Consider the following 22,410-nt stretch of genomic DNA (forward strand, 5'->3'; position numbering starts at 1 on the left):
ATCATACCATTACAGCATTGTAGCTAGCAATACTTTTTACCAGCAGAAACCAGAAAAGGAACTTTCAGAATTATTTAACATCTTCCTAACTATAGAATGGACTGTACACTCCGTTCCATCATTCTCTTGCTGTAGTATTGGTGATAGAAAGATTGTGCAGACAACAGAAGATGGGAACTGAGAAATTCCAAACTCAAGGCAGGTGCAGCTTGGCCTCTAACCATGGCTACTACCACCAAGGCCTTGCTTTCTTCTCCAGACTCATTTTCTCCTCTAGCCATACTGTCTGTTCTGTTGCTCACATAACCAAGTGCATTTCTGCTTCAGGGCTTCAGACTTGTATTTCCTTCTGCCTGCAAAGCTCTTTCCCTAAAATTTTGCATAGCTGGCTACTTCTCATCCTTCAGGCCTCAGAATATGTTACCTTCTCAGAGAGACTGCCTGTTGACTCCTCCACCTCTATTTAAATTAATACGTTTTCCCCTTAGCCACATTGTATCCCGTCAAACTGCTTTATTTCATTCGTTGCATTTATCACTATTTGAAATGATTTTATGTATTTGTTTACCTCTTCATTGTCACTCCTTACTTGGGTGTAAGGCCCTTGGGGAAAGGAAGTCTGTCTCTATTGTTGATTGTTATCTGTTAGATGGATGGATAGATAGCTAGATGGATAGGAAGAGGGGGGAGAAAATCAAAGCATTGGCCTCCTTGGGCTCTAGTTGTGTGGGGTGGTAGTAGGTTGTGGCTGTCGTGTTTAGGGAGATCCTGGATTCCAGATAGATAACCTCCCAAAATTCTGTAATGATTCGTGCATTTTGGTTCTCTGCAAATCTGTTTCTATCCCATCATCCGTTTAACCATAGGCATTTTAATTTATTAATTCTCATATCCCCAACTCATTTCACTGTGTATGGCATATAATTGTTAGCTGATGTTGAGTTGGCCCCTGACTCATGGGGACCCCATGCACAACAGAACAAAACACTGCTCGAGCCTGTGCCATCCTCATGATCCTTGCAGGTTAGACCATTGTGATGCATAAGGTTTTCATTGGCTGGGTTTTGGTAGATCACAAGTCTTTCTTAGTTTGGAAGCTCTGCTGAAACTCATTTGCCACCATAGCAAAATTGAACCAGTACTCAAAAAATGTTTGGCTGAATAGTCTAGGTCAGAAATGACAAGACCTTTAGCTCTTAGCTGTGAAAAATGGAGTGAAATGGAGAGGAAGGGATGAATTTGAAAGAAATTTCAGAAGTAGATTGTAGGCAGGATTTGGTCACTGAGGGGAAGCGGTCAGAGATAACTGAATTTGCCAGCTTGGGGCTACCAGTTGAATGAGGAAGCCTTTAAGGGAGACAGGAAATACAGGACTGGGGTGGGTAATGAGGAGGGCAAATAGATAGACTTTGAAGAATGTGTGGCATATATGCAGAAATATCTGTGTTTAGGCTTGAGATGGGGATTTAGAAACCATCACCATATAGTGTTAATGAACCCACCGTCATGGAAGATGAGATGATGCTTTGTGAAGCTTGCATGAGTGAGAGAGAGAGGGTACATGTAAGGGGTAGTGGAAGAGGAACTGTTTGGAAAGGCCAAGAAGTCAAAAGAGAAGAGTTTCTAGAGTGGGAGAGTGGTAAGCAAGACTTGTGCCCCAAGGAGGTTAAGCAGGAGAGGAAGGGCTAATTGTTCTTTTACTTCTGTTTCTTTTTTTTTTTTCAAACAAGAAAATGTACTTTGTAATCAGAAAAAAAGGCAATAAACAGAAAGCAAAAAAATTTCCTTTAAAGCAAAATTTAAAAAATGAAAGTAACACTTGTTGCAAAATTTTAAAACAGATTCTACTTTAGGTGTATCTCCAGAGAGAACCACAGTTGTTATTGTTGGGTGTCAATGGTCTATTTTTCCAGGATTGTAAAGTGTATAACAGGACATATTTTTAATATTTGTGTATTATTTAATAATTTATTTAGTCATCTTACTGTATGTGTAAGTTGTTTTCGGTCTTTTGATATTATAAGTAATGCTGTACTGAACATCTTTACAGACACTTCTTTAAAATGTCAGCTGATGATTTTCTTACAGTAGATCCTGGAAGTGTACTTTCTGAGTCAAAAGGTGTACACATTTGCAGTTTTGTTACATGTTGTCAGCTTGCCCTCCAGATGGTTTCGGTTTACTCTCCATCTCTATGTGTATGTGCATGTGTGTGTGCTTGCACACGCATGTACAGTTGTTTTCCTGCCCCTTCAAAAACCTTGAACATTATTGAGAACCTTTTCATCTTTGCCAAACTAAGCGAAGAATATGGTATCACTTCAATGTGTATTTGTTCACGGGTGAAGTTACGTAACTTTCCACACATTTATATTTCTTCTTTTAAGAGTTGCTTCTTGGTGGCCTTTGCCCATTTTTCTACAGAAGGATTATTTCTAGGGAAGCTTACTTGTGTATATTGCCTCAACAGAAAGGGGAATGTTGACGATTTAAGAGAAGGGAAATTTGATGGAGAATGATTGTGGGTAAAAGATAGGAAGACATAATGGTGTGGAAACAGATTTGCAGATTGATTTTCATTAATTGAGGAACATAGGGAATATTTTGAAGGCTTTTTTGTTTTTAAATTTTTGAGCCTTTTTCTAGGCCTGGGAATAATCACCTAACCATTAGGATATGAATTATTGTAGTCCTCCAAAATTGAGAAAATGTATACCCTTAATCTCTAAATAATTACATGTGGATTTGTTCTTAGTTACAAGAATAAATAGATAGAAGATATTTCTTTCACATCCAAATAAGGATGTACTTATGTTTATGGGAGACTCTTTAGACTAGAGAAGCTTGCATATAATTTTAACAGTCCTTCATCCTTAAGAAGTAGGGTATGGTTAGAAGATGTTTTTCCTTGCAGGCAAGAAAAGGGAAGCTCAAAGAATTGACCTCTGTGTTCTTTTCCATCGTTGATATCTGATGAAAAATACAAAAGTACATTAGCACAGAAGGATGTTTCTGACAGAGGTAAACTGGCTAAGGGTAGCTGCTTGTCCAATGACACACTCCTCCTTGGCTTCTAAAATAAGACACTTCTTTCTCTGACTAAAGCAGGGTGTGTGCGACAGCTTCTCAGCATATTCTTTCCTCATCTGAATTACTGAGCCATCACTCATGAACTTAAATTGGAATTTGAGGTCCTACCAGCTAGTTCTGTTCTTGTCAGTTGTGATCATTAATGACTTACAAATACACATTAGCTAAAGCAATTGGTTTCATATTGACTCCCACAAAGTCCTGGAGCCCCTGTTTTCTGTTTCAAGGAAGGGGAAAGGAAGAGTGAGCAAGCAGGACCCTCCGTGTTACCTATTTTATATACTGAGTTTTCAAGTAAGTATTTATCTGAACAGAGGTATGGTTCTGGTGCTTAAAAAAAAAAAAAATTGAAAATCAATTATCTGAAAGAAAATAGGCTTAATTAAGATAAAACATAAGATTTTTTAAGTGAACGACTTGTTAAATCAAATGTTACCTATTGTAATTAATCATTTCTTAGGCAGTCTTAGCATTTTGAACAAATGAAACTGGGCCTGTATCTGCCAAAAAACCAACCATCCAACCAAAGAGAAAATTGACATATTGTGCTATTGCCACAATGTTAAATTTTCCTAAAAACTTGCAAATTTTTAGATTCTGTGAATGGAACAAACAAACAAGTTTTAGAAGTTACGTCATTACTGTCTTCCCCAAAGGATTCCTGGGAGGCCTCGGATGCTAACTGAAAGGTCAGTGGTTCGAACCCACCAGCTGCTCCATGGGAGAAAGAGGTGGAGGTTTGCTTCTGTTAAGATTTACAGCCTTGGAAACCCAATGGGGCAGTTCTACTCTGTCCTGCAGGGTTGCTATGAGTCAGAATCAACTCGACAGCAATAGGTTTGGTGGTTAAAAGTAGTAGTTCTAGAGTCAAATTGCATTTCCAGTTTTCATTTTCTTCTCTGTAAGATAGGATCTCCCACCCATCTGTCAGTTTTTCATACTGTGGTAACTTGCATGTTGCTATGATGCTGGAAGTTATGCCACCGGTATTTCAAATACCAGCAGGGTCACCCCTGGCAGACAGGTTTCAGTGGAGCTTCCAAACTAAAACAGACTAGGAAGAAAGGCTTGGTGATCTACGTCTGAAAATTAGCCAATGAAAAGCTTATGGATCACAACAGTATATTGTCAGACTTGCTTACTTTAGACTCATCATCAGGAGGGATCAGTCATGTTTGGTGAAGTACCGGGCCAGCAAGGGTGAGGGAGACCCTCAGTGAGATAGATTGGTCAAATGCCGCAACAATAGACTTGAACATGCCGGTGGTTGTGAGGATGCCGCAAGACCAGGGCAGTGTTTTTTTCTTGTGTATGTAAGGTTGCCATGAATCAGAGTCAACACCACAGCAGCTATCCACCTAGCTATATCTGTCTGTCCAGCTGCCTACCTGCCTGCCTGCCTCCTTGCCTACCTATCTAAGATAAAGGTAATAATATCTACCTTACAGATGTTGTGAAGATATGTCATATAATGTATATAATGATAGAAAACAGTGCTTGATATACAGTGTAGTAAGCACTTGGTTTGTGTATAAACCAAAAAAAAAAAAAAACCAAACCCTTTGCTGCCAAGGCAATTCCGACTCATAGTTTGTTTTTTCTTTTTTTCCCAAACTGTGTAAAGAACATTTTTGTTACTACGGAAAAGTAAAAACAATAGAATGAGGAGTATATGCTGTCACCTAGATTTACCAGCTGTTCATATTTTGTCCTATATGCTTTATCTCTTTTGAGATGTGTATGTATGTATGTCTGTGCATGTAGGTGTATATTTTTGAATCATTTAAAAGGAAGTTGCAGACCTGACAAAGTAGTTTTTCTTCCCCTCGGTAAAGGATGTTTATTTTGTATTTCCACTTTACAGGTGTGTAGCAGATTGTATTATTTGTTTGGGTTCCCCAGCATGTTGTGGAGGGATTCAATTTAAAATTATAACCCCAGATAAAATGCTTTAACTTTCTTGGAAAAACTACAAATATCTATAAAATTCTTCTTCCTAGTAGTATTTAGTTTAAACATCTTTTGGAATTGCATCTGAAGTTTAACCAGCCTCTTGGTTCTAACTCAAGCACAATTTGTTGAGGTTAAACAACCTTAACAGATCTTGAAGAAGAATTATTTATGTCAGTAGTATAATCTGTCAAAAAACAGTAGGAGAGAAGAGCTTTCACACATTCATTGACACACAAGTGTGCGTCACATGTTCATGTGATAATTTTAGAAATGTTACAGGTACAAAAATTTTAGGATTATGCATTGACAACTTAGCTAGTTAATCAGGAGAATTTAACCATAAAATTTCCAGGCATGCTGAACCAAGTTGTAATTGCTGAGTGGGACTACAAAACTAGGTAATTATAATTGACAGCAGTTTACAGGAAGAAAGGAAGATTTTATTATGGTGCCTGAGGGCTTCTTTTGCTGCTCTGTTTCTATTTGTTCAAGTTGAAGGGTTAACGTTTTGATTTTGGCCCTTCTTTTTGGATGTGTGCATTTATTGCTATAAATTGACCTTTGAGCACTGCTTTTGCTGTGTCCCAAAGGTTCTGGTAGGATGTGTTTTCATTCTCATTTGATTCTGTGCATTTCTTTATTCCATCCCTAATTTCTTCTGTAGCCCATTAGTTTTTGAGCAAGGTGTTGTTCACTTCCATGTATTTAATTATTTTTCCTTGCTTTTTCTGTTATTGACTTCTACTTTTATGGCTTTATAGTCAGAAAAGATGCTTTGTAATATTTCAGTGTTTTGGATTCTGTTAAGGCTCGCTTTGTGGCCTAATATGCGGTCTGTTCTGGAGAATGTTCCAAGAGCGTTAGAAAAGAAAGTATACTTGGCTGCTGTTGAGTGGAACATTCTGTATATGTCTGTGAGATCAAGTTGGTTGATTGTGGTATTTAGATCTTCTGTGCCTTTATTGAGCTTCTTTCTGGATGTCCTGTCCTTCACCAAAAATGGTGTGTTGAAGTCTTCTATTATTGTGGAGCTGTCTGTTTCTCTTTTCATTGTTGTTGGAGTTTGTTTTATGTATTTTGGAGCCCTGTCGCTGGGCTCCTGGTTATGTCTTCCTGCTGTATTGACCCTTTAATCGTTATATAGTATCCTTCCTTATCCTTTGTGGTAGATTTTGCTTTAAAGTCTATTTTGTCAGAGATTACTATTGCTGCTCCTGCTCTTTTTTTGATTGTTTGCTTGATATATTTTTTTCCATCCTTTAAGTTTTAGTTTATCTGTGTCTTTGAGTCTAAGGTGTGTCTCTTGTAGGCAGTGTATAGATGGATTGTGTTTTTTTGTCTGCCACTCTTTGTCTCTTTATTGGTGCATTTAGTCTATTTACATTCAGCATAATTATTGATAGGTATGAGTTTAGTGCTGTCATTTTGATGTGTTTTTTTGTGTGTGTGTGTGTTGACAGTTTCTTTGTTCCACTTAATTTTCTGTACTGAGTTTTTTTTTCTTTATGTATTTTCTTTTCATCTTTTTCATTGTTGTTGATTTTGTATTTGCTGAGTCTTTGTGTCTTTTATTTTGATGTATAGGATTGTTAGTTTCCTTTGTGGTTACCTTAATATTTACCTCTGTTTTTCTAAGTTTAAACCAATCTTTTATTTCTTGATACTGCCTTGTCTTCCTCTTCATATGAAAGTTCTGTGACAACATTATTTAGTACCTCTTTTTTGTTTTAATGTTGTCATCTTTTACATATTGATGTCTCTGTTTCCCTATTTTCAGTGTTTTAGCTTTGATTTATTTTTGGAACTTCCCTATCTGGGTTGATATCTGGTTGTTCTGTCCTGTGTTCTAGTCTTGGGTTGTTATCAGATGTTATTGATTTTCTAACTGGAGGACTCGGTTTAGTATTTCTTGTGTTTTTGGTTTGGTGTTTACAAATCCCCATAACTTCTGTTTTTCTGGAAATGCCCTAATTTCACCATCATATTTGAAAGACAGTTTTGCTGGATATATAATTCTTGGCTGACAGTTTTTTTCCTTCAGGGCTCTATATATAGCATCCCATTGCCTTCTTGCCTGCGTAGTTCCTGCTGAGTAGTCCAAGCTTAGTCTTATTGACTCTCCTTTGTAGATGACTTTTTGTTTATCCATAGCTGCTCTTAAAATTCTTTATCTTTGGTTTTGCATGTTTGATTATAATACATCTTGGTGACTTTCTTTTGGGATCTACCCTGTATGGGGTTTGGTGAGTGTCTGGACAGATATCTTCTCATCTTTCACGACATCAGGGAAGCTTTCTGCCAAAAATTCTCTCTGTATTTTCTGTTACCCAACTCGTTCTGGTACTGCAGTCATCTTGATAGAGTTGCACATAATTCTTACAGTTTCTTTGTTTTTTAAAATTCTTTTATCGAATTTTTCCTGGGATAAATTGGTGTCAAGTGCTTTATCTTCAGTCTCACTGATTCTGACTTCCAGTGCCTCAATTTTGCTCCTAGACTTTCTGTTGAGTTATCTAATTCTGAAATTTTATTGTTAATCTTTTGAATTTCTGATTGCTGTCTCCCTGGATTCTTGCTGCCTGTTAAATTTGTCATTATCCCCTTGTGTAACCTTCTTAAGCTCCTCCGTTGCTTTGTCTGTGTTCCTTGGCTTGTTCTGCATTTTGCCAAATCTCCTTCCTGATCTCTTGAAGATCTCTGTATATTAATCTTTTGAATTCTATCTCTGGTAATTCCAAGATTTTATCTTCCTCCAGGAGGTTTCTTGGTTCTTTGTTTGGATTGTTTGATGAAGGTATCATGGTCTGCCTCTTTATGTGATTTGATATTGACTTTTGTCTCCAAGCCATCAGTAAGTTATTATATTTATTTATTTTATGTTTGCTTACTGTGTCCTAGCTTCTTGTTTTGTTTTGATAGGCCCAAACTGCCTGGTCATGTGAGCTACTTTGATTATTGGTGTCTTTGGGGCTCTCACATCCTGTCACCAGGCAGTTAGAGCTGTTACTAGGTATGTGAGCCCAGGAGTCCATTTACTTTTCTTGTATGGATTCAGCTCAGGTGTCCAGGTCATTGGTCACCAAGTGTGTGGTGCAGGCTGTTGCCAACAGTCCTAGATGGGCACAGCTACTGAGGGGGTGATTGGAGTAGGCACAGGTATCTGGCTGCAGTAGGGGATTATGTACTGAGCAAGGTACTGAGCTGATGGCTGCCCCTGAGTACTTGGGTGGAAGGCGTGTCCCTGTGCCCTAAGAGCACGTAGGTGGGTGGGTTTTGCAGCTGGACTTTGGGCACCCAATGCTGTTGGCTGTAAGGACTGGGAGGCAGCACTTGTTCTTGGACCTCTGTCATAGGTGGCTAGGTGGAGTGGGTGGAGCCACCAATCCTCAGGCCCCTGATGTGGGCAGGTGAGGACCCTGCTTAATGGGCAGGGCAGTGCCAAATGTCATAAATCTGCCACTCCGCCTTAGCTGTTGCAGTTGAAAATAGGCTTCAGGTATATACCCTGCTGTACTGTGCTAATGAGGGCCTACAGTGTTGAAATGGGCCTACACAGGTCTAGGCAGGGCTGAAAGGCATTCAGAGTCCATGGACCCCTTATGTCTGTGCTTAGGCAAAGGGGCTGTGCCTGCCTGAGTTCCTGGTTTAGGGGAGCTGGCAGATTATTTCTTCCTGTTTGTTAATTTGTCCTTTCTCCAAAGCAGGAAGAATGGCTTAGGGCACACAACAGGTCCCATTTCCAGCCCAGGGGGCACAGCAGTCGCTGAAGCCAGACTGGGACCTGAGCAGAGTGGGGAGGGTGTGGGTAAATGGGAGAGAGGTACTTTCCAGAGAGGGGAAGGGTTTTTTTTTTTTGATCCAGCACGGTAGGTTAGACATTTGCACTTAACTTGCACAGAATCAGCAACACCTCTCCCTGGTTCCGGAGGCTTGAGCAGACTCTCCACCTTTTGTACCTTTTCCCTTTTGTACATTATTTAAGTACCTGACTTTACATAGAATTTTTTCTTTAATCTTATTGTTACATATAACAAAACATTTGTCATTTCAACCATTTTTACGTGTACATTTCAGTGACATTAATTACGTTATGTTCTGCAACCTTCGCCTCTTTCTCCAAAAGGAAACTTCAATTTTGTCCCTGTTTATCCTGATGTTCTTTATTGATCCAGTTGTGAGGATTTTCCTTTCTTCCTGTTCAGGTGTAATCCACACTGAAGGCTCTAGTCTTTGACCTTCATCAGTAAGCAGTTACTTGTCTATGTTAAGAAATTTGGAAGACAGCTACTTGGCCAACTGACTGGAAGAGATAACATATTCATGCCCATTCCAAAAAAAGGCTATTAAATGGAGTGTCGAAATTACCAAACAATATCATTAATATCACATGCTGGCGAAATTCTACTGAATATAATTAAAAAATGACTTTCCCCGTATATCATCGGGGAACTGCCAAAAGTTATCAGATATATGGTTCTCAAATATTTTCTCCCGTTCTATGGCTGTCTTTTCACTTTTTTGGTGAAGTCCTTTGATAAACATAAAAGTTTTACTATTGATGAAGTCCAATTTATTTTTTATTTTGTTACTCATGCTTTTAATGTGATATCTAAGACTCCAATGTTGAAAACTAGGTCCTCAAGCATTACTGCTGTGTTTTGTTAAAAGTGTTATGGTTTTAATTCATACGTTTAGGTCATTGATCCATTTTGATTAGAAATATTCTTTACTCCTGCTCTGACTTCATTAACAGCATCTATATTTCCTCTTAAAACTTATATTATCATCGTCTTGGCAGAAAAGCATATTAGACTATTTTTTGGCTGGTGATCAAGTCCAGCTCATTGACGGTCCATGATCATAGTTGTTGTGAATTAGTTGCTTTAGCTTGAAATCCATTTATAAATGTTTTCACTTTAAATCTTTTTCACTTTTCAAAGGGCCATTTGGACCCTTTTCTTCCTGTGTGACTGATATGTCTCACTTCTCCATTTATATGGGGTCCCCATTTGGTCTTTTGTGTTTTCCACGTTGATATTGCAGAGATCTTCAAATAGCAAGTAATCCATCAGTTCTGAAAAAGTACCTCCAATCTCTTAGAGATTCATAATGAAGTGTTTACTGACGAAATGATACAACATCTAGGATTTGCTTCAAAATAATTCATTTATTGAAATTGGGTGAGATTACGTGGAGAAATCATTGTACACTTTTGAAATTTATATACTTTTGGAATTTTACTGAATAAATTTTTACCAGGTGAAAGTACTTTAGCACTTTTCTGTTGCAGAGTATCGTGCTTTTTGGAGTGGTTCATCCTAGATTTTATTCTCATCCACTACAGTGTAAAAAGTTCACATATTTGCCTTGTAAAGAATTGTTGTTAGCTGCCATTGAGTTGGCTCCTGACTCAGGACAACCTATATGCAACAGAACAAAATGCTGCCAGGTCCTGCGCCATCCCCCTGACTGGTTGCAGATTGGACTATTGTGATCCAGAGGGTTTTTATTGGCCGATTTTTGAAAGTAGATCCCCAGACCTTTCTTCTTAGTTCTTCTTAGTCTGGAACTACGCTGAAACCTGTTTAGCATCATGGCAACACACAAACCTTAACTGACAGACGGATGGTGGCTGCATGAGGTGCATTGGCTGAGAATTAAGCCAAATCTCCCTCACGGAAGGCAAGAACTCCCACTGAGGCACCAATGCCTTATGCTTGCGAAGAGGAAGCACTTGAACGTACTGCATAGGCAGCCCAGAAGAACTAGATAGTGCCCAGCTACCACCACTGACCGCTCTCACAGGGATCACAATAGACACTCCAGGACAGAACGGGAGAAAAATGTAGAACAAAATTAAAATTTACAAAGAAGACCAGATGTACTGGTCTGACAGAGACTGGATGAACCCCCGAGACTGTGGCCCCCAGATACCCTACTAACTCAGAACTGAAGCCACTCCCAAAGTTTACCTTCAGCCAAAGATTAGGTAGGCCTGTAAAACAAACAATAACACAGGAACATGCTCCTTAGATCAGTCAAGTATACGACACCAAATGGGCAACACCTGCCCAAAAGCAGAGACGAGAAGACAGGAAGGGACAGAAAAACTGGATGAATGGAAACGGGGGAACCTGGGATGGAAAGGGGGGGAGTACTGACACAGTGCGGGGATTGCCACCAGTGTTACTAAACAATTTGGTTTTTGTTTTTAATGTGCTTTAGGTGAAAGTTTACAGCACAAGGTAGTTTCTCATTAAAAAACTTTTATATACAAAAATTTATGTGCAAACTGTTTTGTGCCATTGGTTACAATCCCTGCAATGTGACAGCACTCTTCTCTTTTCCACTCGGGTTCCTTGTGTCCATCGTCAGTTTCCCCGTCCCTTACTACCTTCTCATATTGCTTTTGGGCAGCAGTTACCCGTTTGGTCTCTTATGTGATTGAACTAATCACGTTCCTCGTGTGCATTATTGTTTTATAGGCCTGTCTAATCTTTGCCTGAAAAGTGGGCATTGGGAGTGGCTTTAGTTCTGAGCAGGGTGTCAGGGGGCTGTAGTCTCAGGGGTTTCTCCAGTCTCTGTCAGACCAGTAAGTGTGGTCTTTTTTTGTGTGTGTGTGAATTTGACTTTTGTTCTACATTTTTCTCCCACTCTGTCCCAGATGCTGTAGTATGATCCCTGTCAGAGTGGTAGGTGGTGGTAGCCAGGTACCATCTAGTTCTTCTGGGTTCAGGCTGGTGGAGGATATATAAATTTTTGAATGAGAAGCTAATTTGCTATGTAAACTTTCACCTAAGCACAATTAAAAAAAAAAAGGAAAGTACTATACAGGCTCACCCTCTTGAAAATGGTGTGCGGGCCCTGCTTTGACCCCTTTTGTAAATGTCTTCTACCTCCTGCTCCTTCCTTTGCCCCCACCACCTTCTGCCTCACTCCACCCATGCTTACTTCGGACTTTTACGTGTTACAAATGCCTTAATATTCCTTACTAATGGATTGATCAGAGTATCATGGCTAGTAGTTTAGGAGGAAACCCTGGTGACATAGTGGTTAAGTGCTATGGCTGCTAAACAAAAGGTCAGCAGTTCAAATCCACCAGGTGCTCCTTGGAAACTCTAAGGGGCAATTCTACTCTGTCCTGTAGGGTTGCTGTGAGTCGGAATTGACTCAATGGCAGTGGGTTTTTAGTAGTTTAGGGAAGTCATAAAAGCTAGTCCAATTACTGACCTAAGCTTGTCATCTCAAAATGAAATAATCAAAACTGCTTTTCAGAAGGATTTTATTGGTGGCTTTTATTCTGTTTTTTTTTTTTTCCCACCACCATCTACACTGAAAAACAAATATTATATCGTGACCCAATACACAAAATTAAATATGAGTATGTATCTGAAAAAAAAGTTTCATGAAATAATACTTATTCTTGTTAAGTTGGGTATACTCTGGTTTTTTTCAATGTATTTCTTTCAAGAAAATTATTGGTCGGGACCCACTGGATTTGTTTATTTACTTTATACCACTAATAGGTCATGCCCTGCAGTTTAGAAAACATTTTAACGTTGTCTGTTTTGTTAGTGATAAGCATGCTCTATACCATCACCAGTGGTGCTGAATAAGCTTTAGTAAGATTTTTTATACTTAATTATATTCAATAAGTAATCCCTTGGAAAACTTGGGAAAAGCAGAAACTATTCTTGCTTTTAATTGCTCACCATTTGGGCAGTGTACCTATGTAGTGTATTAATATACTAGTAGCACTAAGTTAGTAAATCTGAAACTGACTTCCAGGTTTTGCTTTGAAGTTGTAGTGCCGTTTATTATCTTTTTACTCTTAATCTTACTGCCCACTTAAGAGGCGCTTTCTGGGTGGTGGAGGCAATAGGCCAGTGTGTCGTCTTTGCCCTAAGTCAATATGGGTTACATAAAAATAGTTTCTTGTTTTAAGTACCTTTAACTAATTGACTCAAGTCCATTTGACCGGATTTTTAAGAAGTTCTATCTAGATAGTAATTTATAAATGTACTGCTTTCACTTTAGGGCAAGAAAGTGTGACAGCTGGAGATGTAACTAAACTGGGAGCTCAAGGCTGTGTGTTTCTTTATCAATGCAGCTCTGAGAACTGAGACCTGCTGGTTCTTTGAAATAATGCTGTATCTGATGAAGCTTACAGTAAACGTCGTCCCCATAGGTGACTTACTGAAACAGAAGTCTTCGTGCAGTGGGTTCTATGGGCAGCATCAAATCTTGGACTGCTGCTTTGAAAGAGCTGAGTTTAGGTTTAAAGCTCCAAAAATTACTACGTAATGCAGTTTCTTCTCCATTACCAATAAAAGAACCCATAGCCAGGAAGTGAGACTGAGAAGCATTGTGAATTTTGTGCAACAGATACTAAAAGCTTTGAGTGTTTGGGATTGTGCCATCTCATCAGTGGTATTTTTGTGTCCATTAAACTGCCTGCCTTTCTCACAGATATTGATATATTATTTTTTTAGCTGAAACAGTCATTTATTTTAAATGGGCAAAGATTTTAACTTTCAATCTTTGCAATTAAATTCTTCCAAAGCAAAATTTCTGTGTCATGTGTATCACAGAGGATAGTGGTTGAGTGATTGTCTGGACTTCCACATGGCTGCCTTTTGTGTTAGCCTGTTTAGTTTTAATGATGCATTTGCCTCCTGGCAAAGGAATTCATTTGATCAGCTCATAGCTCAGGAGAATTATCAGAGTGCCTCTTAGGAATAAGGATGATTGCTTTGTAAAAGGGTGACATGTGTTCTATTCTTTTGGTGCCCCCAGAGAAAAGCAAGAACAAGCAAGCTAACCTTTTGTGATGTATCAGGTACCATGTTTGGTGTTACATGTTATTGTTAGGTGCTATCAATGCTGGTTTCAACTCATAATGACCCTGAGTATAACAGAAGAAAATGCCACCCGGTCCTGTGCCATCCTAACAAACATTGCTGTGTCGTCTCCAGCAACTGGCCCTCCTGATGGCATGTACAAAGTATGTGAGACAAAGTCTAACCGTCCTCGCTTCTAAGGAGCATTCTGGCTGTACTTCTTCCAAAAGAGACCTGTTCCTTCTTCTGGCAGCCCATGGTATTTTCAGTATCCTTTGCCAACACAATAATAATTCAAAGACGTCAATTCTTTGGTCTTCCTTATTCATTGTCCAGCTTTCACATGCATATGAGGTGATTGAAAAATACCATGGCTCGGGAAGGGGCACCTTAGTCCTCAAAGTGACATCTTTGCTTTTTAACACTTTAAAGAGGTCTTTTGCAACAGATTTGCCCAATGCAATATGTCATTTGATTTCTTGACTGCTGCGTCCATGGATTTTGATTGTGGATCCAAGTAAAGTGAAATGCTTGACAATCTCAATATTTTTTCTGTTTATCATGATGTTGCTTATTGGTCCAGTTGTGAGGATTTTTCTTTATGTTGAGGTATAATCCATAGTGAAAGCTGTAGTCTTTGATCTTCATCAGTAAGTCTTCAAGTCCTCTTCCCTTTCAGCAAGCAAAGTTGTGCCATCTGCATATCGCAGGTTGTTAACGAGTCTTCCACCAATCCTGATGCCATGTTCTTCTTCATATAGCCCAGCTTTTCAGTTCAACATAAGGATTGAATAAGTGAGGTGAAAGGATACAACCCTGCCGTGTGCCTTTTTCAGTTTGGAACAACGCAGTATGGACTTCAAATACGAAGTTAGTTCTTTAAACAGTAAAGGTATACTGTACTGGGTGAGAGTCAAGGGTGAATTCTGGTGCCTGTACTCCCTCACCCCCAGTAAATCCTATTGCTAAAGCTAGGGACAGGGAATGTCAGCAACTCAGAAACACATTTACAGTTTTAAACTTTTATAACCTGACCTTTTTACTTTAAACCATGCTAAATTCTTGGGGTTTAACTCTGTGCTAAAGTTGTCACAATAACAATGCTTACACAGAGCCATCAAGGGTTCTCCTGAAAAATCTTTATGTAACATCACAGCTGCTGTGGAAGAAGTCTCTCTCTGGGCCAAACTGGAGTCTTAATTTGCCTGGGACTTGCCTATCTGTTACTGGAACCCTGGTGGCACAGTGGTTAAGAGCTATAGCTGCTAACCGAAAAGATCAGCAGTTCAAATCCACCAGCAGCTCCTTGGAAATCCTACGGGGCAGTTCTACTCTGTCCTATAAGGTCACTGTGAGTCGGAATCAAGTCGACAGCACACAACAACAGCAACATATATTAGTTGCAGTAAGCTTCTAAAAGTTCATTTATGTTTCTAATTAATGTTCCCACAACAAATAATTTTGATATATTTGAGGAAATTGTGAAAAGCTAATAAATGGGAGAGGAATAAAAAAAAAACAAAAAACCCAGGAGAGGAATAGAAGAGATAATAACAGCTAGGCAGGAAAAAATAAAAACAAAAACTGTTGCCATCAAGTCAATTCTGACTCATAGTGATTTTATAGGACAGAGTAGAACTGCTCCATGGGGTTTCCAAGAAGCAGCTGTTGGATTTGAACTGCCAACCTTTTGGTTAGCAGCCTGAACTCTTAACCACTTCACCAGGGCTACAAAACTAATATATAAAAAAACTAATATATAGAAAGGGAAAAATGCATATTTTCTGCCTGTGCTCCTTTAAAAAAGTTGTACACCTTAGAGTGGTTTCTTGGGTGTTTGTCTGGCAACCTGTGAGTGCTTCTTTCTTGCGTTATTTGCAGACAAAATTATTCCTACATTTGTGTACTCCTTTGACACATAAAGGTATTCAGGAAGCTGATAATATGATGATGTCGTTTGCAAAGGACATCTGTTTAGAGCTTGGTAAAAATGAGAACTTGTATTATAAGCAGTTTCTTGTTCCCAAAATGAAGTTTTTTTTTTTTCATTATAAAAGTTATATGTGTTATATAAAAATAAAAAGACTAAGAAAGTTATTTTAACACCTTAACATACATCTTTCTGTATCCTTTTTCATATTATATGTATATATGTGTGTATTTTTTATATGTGTATAGATATGTACATACATATATAAAATCAGCTAGTATATATAAATATAGCATTAATTTGTGTGTCTTATTTAAAAAGTAGTCATACTATACATGCCAGTAACTTTGAATCAGTCAAAGTTGTGAATGTCTGATATATGCAGAACATGGTCTTAAGCATCATAGGGCACTGAAAGAACTATTAGGTAAAATCCTTGCCCTCAAGATATTTATAGTCTAGCCGGATAAGATAGGACAGACATGTAAGCAGCACTGAAAAGCAGTATGAAGTCCTGTGCAGTGACTGAACTATATGATACATACTAAACACTCAGAAAGAATTAAAGTTGAAGCTTCAGGGATTGGTCGGGGTAGAAAGGTAGCGGGGAGCTAAGTAGTACGTAACATGCTATATGGGCTGGGTGATAGTTGTTGCTCCCATCCTCATCCCCATCATCACTGCAGGTCCTTAGTCTAGATGTCCAGGAGAATTCTGGTTCCATTTATAGAAGTAGGGATGTTGAGAGGGAGAGTTGTTATCAACCCAGGAAGAACCTAGAGGTGGTAGTGCTGTATAGGTGGAGATCTGTTTCCTGCACATAAAGCTATAGAACTGGAGTTCTCGTGAAAAGTCAGAGCGCCTTTGAGATTTGTTTACAGGCAGTAGATGAGTTCTCTAAGAGGAGGGATGGGCAGTAATTGCTTTTATTTCATTCTATCCTTTATGTCCTCTAAAGATATTAAATACCATGAGCAAAAAAAAAAAAAAAAAAGAAAAGAAAATCCCCGTTTGTCAGTGAGTTTGCAGAATGTAGGTCCATGCCAAAAGTTAAAATCTCTATATCTTTGAAATTCTGATATTTCTCCTTTTTTGTTTGTTTCATGGCTTAAATAGTTGGGAAATAATAAATAAGAAATGCGTGAGGTGTATGTAGGCGTGTATGTTAGACAGAGACATTGATTTTTCTCTTTTTTAAAAAAGTACTTGTGTCTAACTTAAATTTCTATATTCTCAAGCTCTTTTTGTTCTATACTTGCTAAGTCTGTTGTCTACCTCGCTTTTCACTTATAAATCATGTTTTATACATGTGAACAGTATTGGGAATCCGACCTTTCTCATGACCCTGTGAGCTAAGATTTTGCTTTGCATTTCCCAGAATAAATGTCACTAAAACATACACGTTCTGCTTTTTCCCTAGGTAAAAATCTCTACACCAATGAATATGTAGCAATCAAACTGGTGAGTAGAATCTGTGGTAATTATGTTTCGGGGCCCTCACCCCTCACATACCCTTTTATGGGAAAGAGTTGTAAACATTTACAAAAATACTAATGCGGGTGTTTTCCTTACATATGATCCTACTTAAACATTTTCTTTCCACTATAATCTAGGGTTGCTATGAGTCGGAATCGACTTGACGACAGTGGTTTTTTTTTAAATAATATTATAGTGATGAATCACTATATACTCTAACACTATAGTTAGATGATGCTAACTATGGTGTTAGCAACAATGAATCAAAATTAGTTGATGAAAAATAGCTGGAAAAATGGGTGGAAGAATTACTATTTTAATTCTGTACCTTTTACAGTGCTATCTTAAAAAATAAAATCATTTGAAAATGACTAGACATGATGGACCATTGCATTTGCCTTTCATTTTACTAAACTTTTTTGAACTTTGAGTGGTCAGTAATTAAAACCAAATGTAGACTTTCTATCAACTGGAAGTACGGTATATCTCAGTACCTCGTTTCTCTTTGGAATCACTTTGAAAGGCGTCACAGAGGCTAACCTTCTTGTCTGTGGGCCTCCTCTCTTGCTGCTGGACATGTGTTCTCAAAGGGAGCCCTGAGGGCCGTAACTGAGCTCATTTCATTGGAAGAGCAAAATTTGCCTGAAGCATTACACTCTTACGAGGTGGCCGTCTGTTGTCAGTTTAGGATTTCAGGCAGGCATGTGTGTTCCTGAATAACCACGATTCTGGCAAATGGCCAGCCCCCTCCCTCTGTGGAAATATAATCATAACCAGCATCTGGCACAGAAATGCAAGGAAGCCATGCTGATGTGTCAGTTCTACTTTGCCTGGATCTTTTTTGTGGGCTCATACTTCTTGGATTTCTAGAACTGTTATTAGTGTAAATAGCCCCACCTTTACCCATTGCCTAGATTGTTAGGGGTCTTTGTAACAGAGGTTTTCTAACAATTGTGAAAAATGTTTTCTCTCCATGCTGCTAAATTACTGTCCCCTCGCCAGCTGTGGACTAAGTGTTTGCAATGCCCTCTCTTCATAGTGCCTCCAGAAAAGCACTGTGCAGCCCCACTTGACTGAGCAGGCTACAGCCATGTAATGAAGGGTGGCTGAAGGGTGTTAGTCCTTCCATTTGCAAGAAAAAACTCCTCATGTCTGAATACATGTGAGATGTAGACCCGCTTTTAACCCGAAATTCTCTAGAGTCTTACCCTTTTTTTTAATCTGCTGTCAGAATGGACTCGACAGCAGTGGATTTAGTTTGTTTTTTTTCCTGAATTAAACCGAGATTGGATTGAATATTTCCTATTAAGGTTTTCCAGTATAAAATTTGAGAATATTTTGTTTGAGGAAGGTTACATGGTGTCTAAGTTTATTGGCCTTTGTGGCTTGTCAGAATCCAAAGGCTGTTCCCTCTTTCTGGTGTTTGTATCAACCTCTGTTGGGTTCCGTATTGATTTGTCATCACTGTCTCTGCTTGATTCCTTGTGAACTGTTAAAGGTTATTAGGGCACTAGTTCTGAGGTTCTCATTAGGACAAGTTCTGTAACTTGCTGCTTTGATGGTGATCTAGTCGGAGACCTACAACGAAATGGAGATTTTCAAGAATGATCCCTCTCCATCTGAGGAAATAAATGAATAAGGAAATGACGCTACAGTATAATTAGTCTTACATGCTTTTCTTTTGACTACAAAAATTTTGAGACACTTTGAATTCAGCTCCAGTGGTTGCTGATTTTACAAAGAGTATGAGCTCTTTTTTCATATAAGTCATTAACGATATGAAATACTCCATCCAGTCTGCCTGAATCGATTTAGATAAAACCTTCCTGGAAGCAGAAGGATAGACTAGATAACTTCAAGAAAACTTCTGAATTCTGTGATTTATGGATTCAACATCTTAAGACCCACCACTCGTCTATCAGCTTGTTGTACTGTGCTGGCTTGTGTGTTTCTATGGTGCTGGAAGCTACGCCACCGGTATTTCAAATACCAGTAGGGTCACCCATGGTGCACAGACTTCACCGGAGCTTCCAAACTAAGACAGACTAGGAGGAAAACCTGGTGATCTACTTCTAAAGAAACTGGCAAGTGAGAACCTTATGAAAAGGAGCAGAACTCTGTCTGATGGGAAGAACACACTTGGCATTTCTCAAGCTGAAAGAACTGAATAAAAAATTAAAGTCTTGAGGTGCAGTACTGAAGGATTCTATGGGCAAAATATCGAATGATGCAGGAAACATCTAAAGAAGATGGAAGGAATACACAGAGTCACTGTACCAAAAAGAATTGGGCAACATTCAGCCATTTCGGAAGGTAGCATATGATCGAGAACCGATGGTGCTAAAGAAAGAATTCCAAGTTGCACGGAGAGCATTGGCAAAAAACAATGCTCCATGAATTGACAGAATACCAACTGAGATGTTTCAACAGATGGATGCAGGGCTGGAGGTACTCGCTCATCTATGCCAAGAAATTTGGAAGACAGCTACCTGGCCAACTGACTAGAAGAGATCCTTATACGTGCCCATTCCAAAGAAAGGTGATCGAATACAATGCGGAAGTTATCAAACATTGTCATTAATATTACATACAAGTAAAGTTTTGCTGAAGATAATTCAGAAGCCACTGCATCAGTACATCAACAGGGAACTGCCAGAAATTCAAGCTGGATTCAGAAGAGGGCTTGGAACGAAGGATATCATTGGTGATGTCAGATGGATCTTTGCTGAAAGCAGAGAATACCAGAGAGATGTTTATCTGTGTTTTATTGACTGGGCAAAGGCATTTGATTGTGTGGGTCATAACAAATTATAACATTGTGAAAAATAGGAATTCAAGAACACTTAACTGTGCTCATTAGGAGCCTTTACATAGACTAAGAGACGTTTGTTCAAACAGAAGAAGAGAATACTGCATGGTTTAAAATCAGGAAAGGTGTGCATCAGGGTGGCATCATTTCATCATACTTATTCAGTCTGTATGCTCAGCATATAATCCAAGAAGCAGGACTATATGAAGAAGAATGTGGCATCAGGATTGGTGGAAGACTCATTAACAACCTGCGATATGCTGATGACACACAGCCTTCCTTGCTGAAAGCAAAGAGGACTTGAAGCACTTACTGATGAAATCAAAGACTACAGCCTTCTGTATAGGTTACACCTCAGCATAAAGAAAACAAAAAGCCTTACAACTGGACCAGTAAGCAATGTCATGATAAACGGAGAAAACGTTGAGGTTGTCAAGGATTTCATTTTATTTGAATCCACAATCAAAGCCCATGGAGGCAGCAGTCAAGAAATCAAATGACATATTGCGCTGGACAAATGTGCTGCAAAAGACCTCTTTAAAGTGTTAAAAAACAAAGATGTCACTTTGAGGTCTAAGGTGTGCCTACCCAAGCCATGGTATGTTCAATCAACTCGTATGCATGCAAAAGCTTGATGATGAATAAGGAAGATCAAAGAAGAATTGATGCATTTGAATTATGGTGTTGGTGAAGAATATTGACTATATCATGGACTGCGAGAAGAATGAACACATCTGTCTTGGAAGAAGTACAGCTAGAATGCTCCTTAGAAGCGAGGATGGAGAGGCTCCGTCTCACGTACTTTAGATGTGTTATCAGGAGGGACCAGTCCCTGGAGAAGGACATCGTGCTTGGTAAAGTAGAGGGTCAGCAAAAAAGAGGAAGGTTCTCAACGAGATGGATTGACACAGTGGGTGCAACAATGGGCTCAAGTATAGCAATTATTGTGAGGATGGCGCAGCACCGGGAAGTGTTTTGTTCTGTTGTCATAGGGTCATTATGAGTCAGAACCACTTGACAACACCTAACAACAATATCTTTAGAAAAGCAAACCAAACTTCAAGTGAGTTCAGGGAAAAAAAGCCTTCAAAGATGATCAAAGAACTAAAAAATAGGATCAGTGAGGAATGTTAAAGGAATTGAAATTACTTTGCCTGGAAAAAGGAAGTCTAAGAAATGATTGACTAGTTCTGCTTTTTGAAGATAGCACTTATAGTATTCACAGATTATTGAGGAGCTGTTTTATCTTGTTACCAAGGACATCAGAGAAATAGGCTTCAGTTCTGATAGTGGAGATTCAAGCTAAGTATAAACACCTTTTAAACCATGAAACTTGTAAAATACCAACATGAATTATCAAGGGAGGCTGTGGAATCTCCTTCCTTGGAGTCTTAAAAATAGGATAAGTAAACGTCTGATGTACTTAAAACTAGGGAAATGAACTCAAAGACTACCCAAAGGCACTCTTGTCCCTGTGATTATTATTTGTATCTGTTTTTGACATGGACTTTAAGGATGAAGGTCTCAGAGCAGAACTGACAGTGGAGCTAAAAAGCAAATGAATTGCCAATTAAAAATAATTCTGGTTCCTTTTTCTAAAAGTGGTTACTGTAACAATATATAATGTTAGGTAACTGTATATACTGAGCTTTTAAAGAGAGGTCATAATAATGTGATACCTTTGCCCATCATTTGCACAAAAAGGATGATCCTTTAAGGAGATTATACCTTTTAGGGTAACGTTTGGTTGTCTTAGGTAGTTGGTTTGTGACACTGTCAATGCAGAGTAATTAAACAGCCCATTCTTGAAGTATGGACTAGAGTAGAGTATGGTTGTTTGCCTATTTTATCTCTGGTGTCGTTAGATAACTTCATTTTTGAAAACTTAAATACCGCATTGAATAAAGTTACATATTTTAATTGTATGTACAACCTTTAATTCTCTTCAGTGTAAAAAGAAATGCAAGAATGTTCCTAATGGCACTGTTCATACTGTTGAAAGCTGCAAATAATCCAAATGTCCAAAAACTATAGACATACACATATATATTTATGTACATACAGAGGAATACTACTAAAAAACCAAACCCACTGCCGTTGAGTTGATTCCAACTCATAGCGACCCTGTAAGACACAGTAGAACTGCCCCATAGAGTTTCCAAGGAACGCCTGGCAGATTCAAACTGCTGACCTTTTGGTTAGCAGCCAAAGCATTTAACCATTACGCCACCAGGGTTTCCGAGGAATACTACAGACATTAAATATAGTATAGCTGTCCTTACTGCCATGGAAGGATGTTATTATCACATTGT

General features: G+C 38.7%; 1 protein-coding gene across 1 annotated transcript in view; it reads left to right on the plus strand.

Moving 5' to 3' along the window:
• The window catches only part of CSNK1G1 (casein kinase 1 gamma 1), a 154,768-nt gene that overhangs the window by 64,759 nt on the left and 67,599 nt on the right, over positions 1-22,410 (plus strand). Inside the window, 1 exon segment of the mRNA XM_010598038.3 lies at positions 17,234-17,274. Coding sequence (XP_010596340.2) covers positions 17,234-17,274 — 41 coding nt within the window.

Source organism: Loxodonta africana, chromosome 13 (genome assembly GCF_030014295.1).
Source record: "Loxodonta africana isolate mLoxAfr1 chromosome 13, mLoxAfr1.hap2, whole genome shotgun sequence".
In the NCBI taxonomy this organism is placed as follows: Eukaryota; Metazoa; Chordata; class Mammalia; order Proboscidea; family Elephantidae; genus Loxodonta; species Loxodonta africana.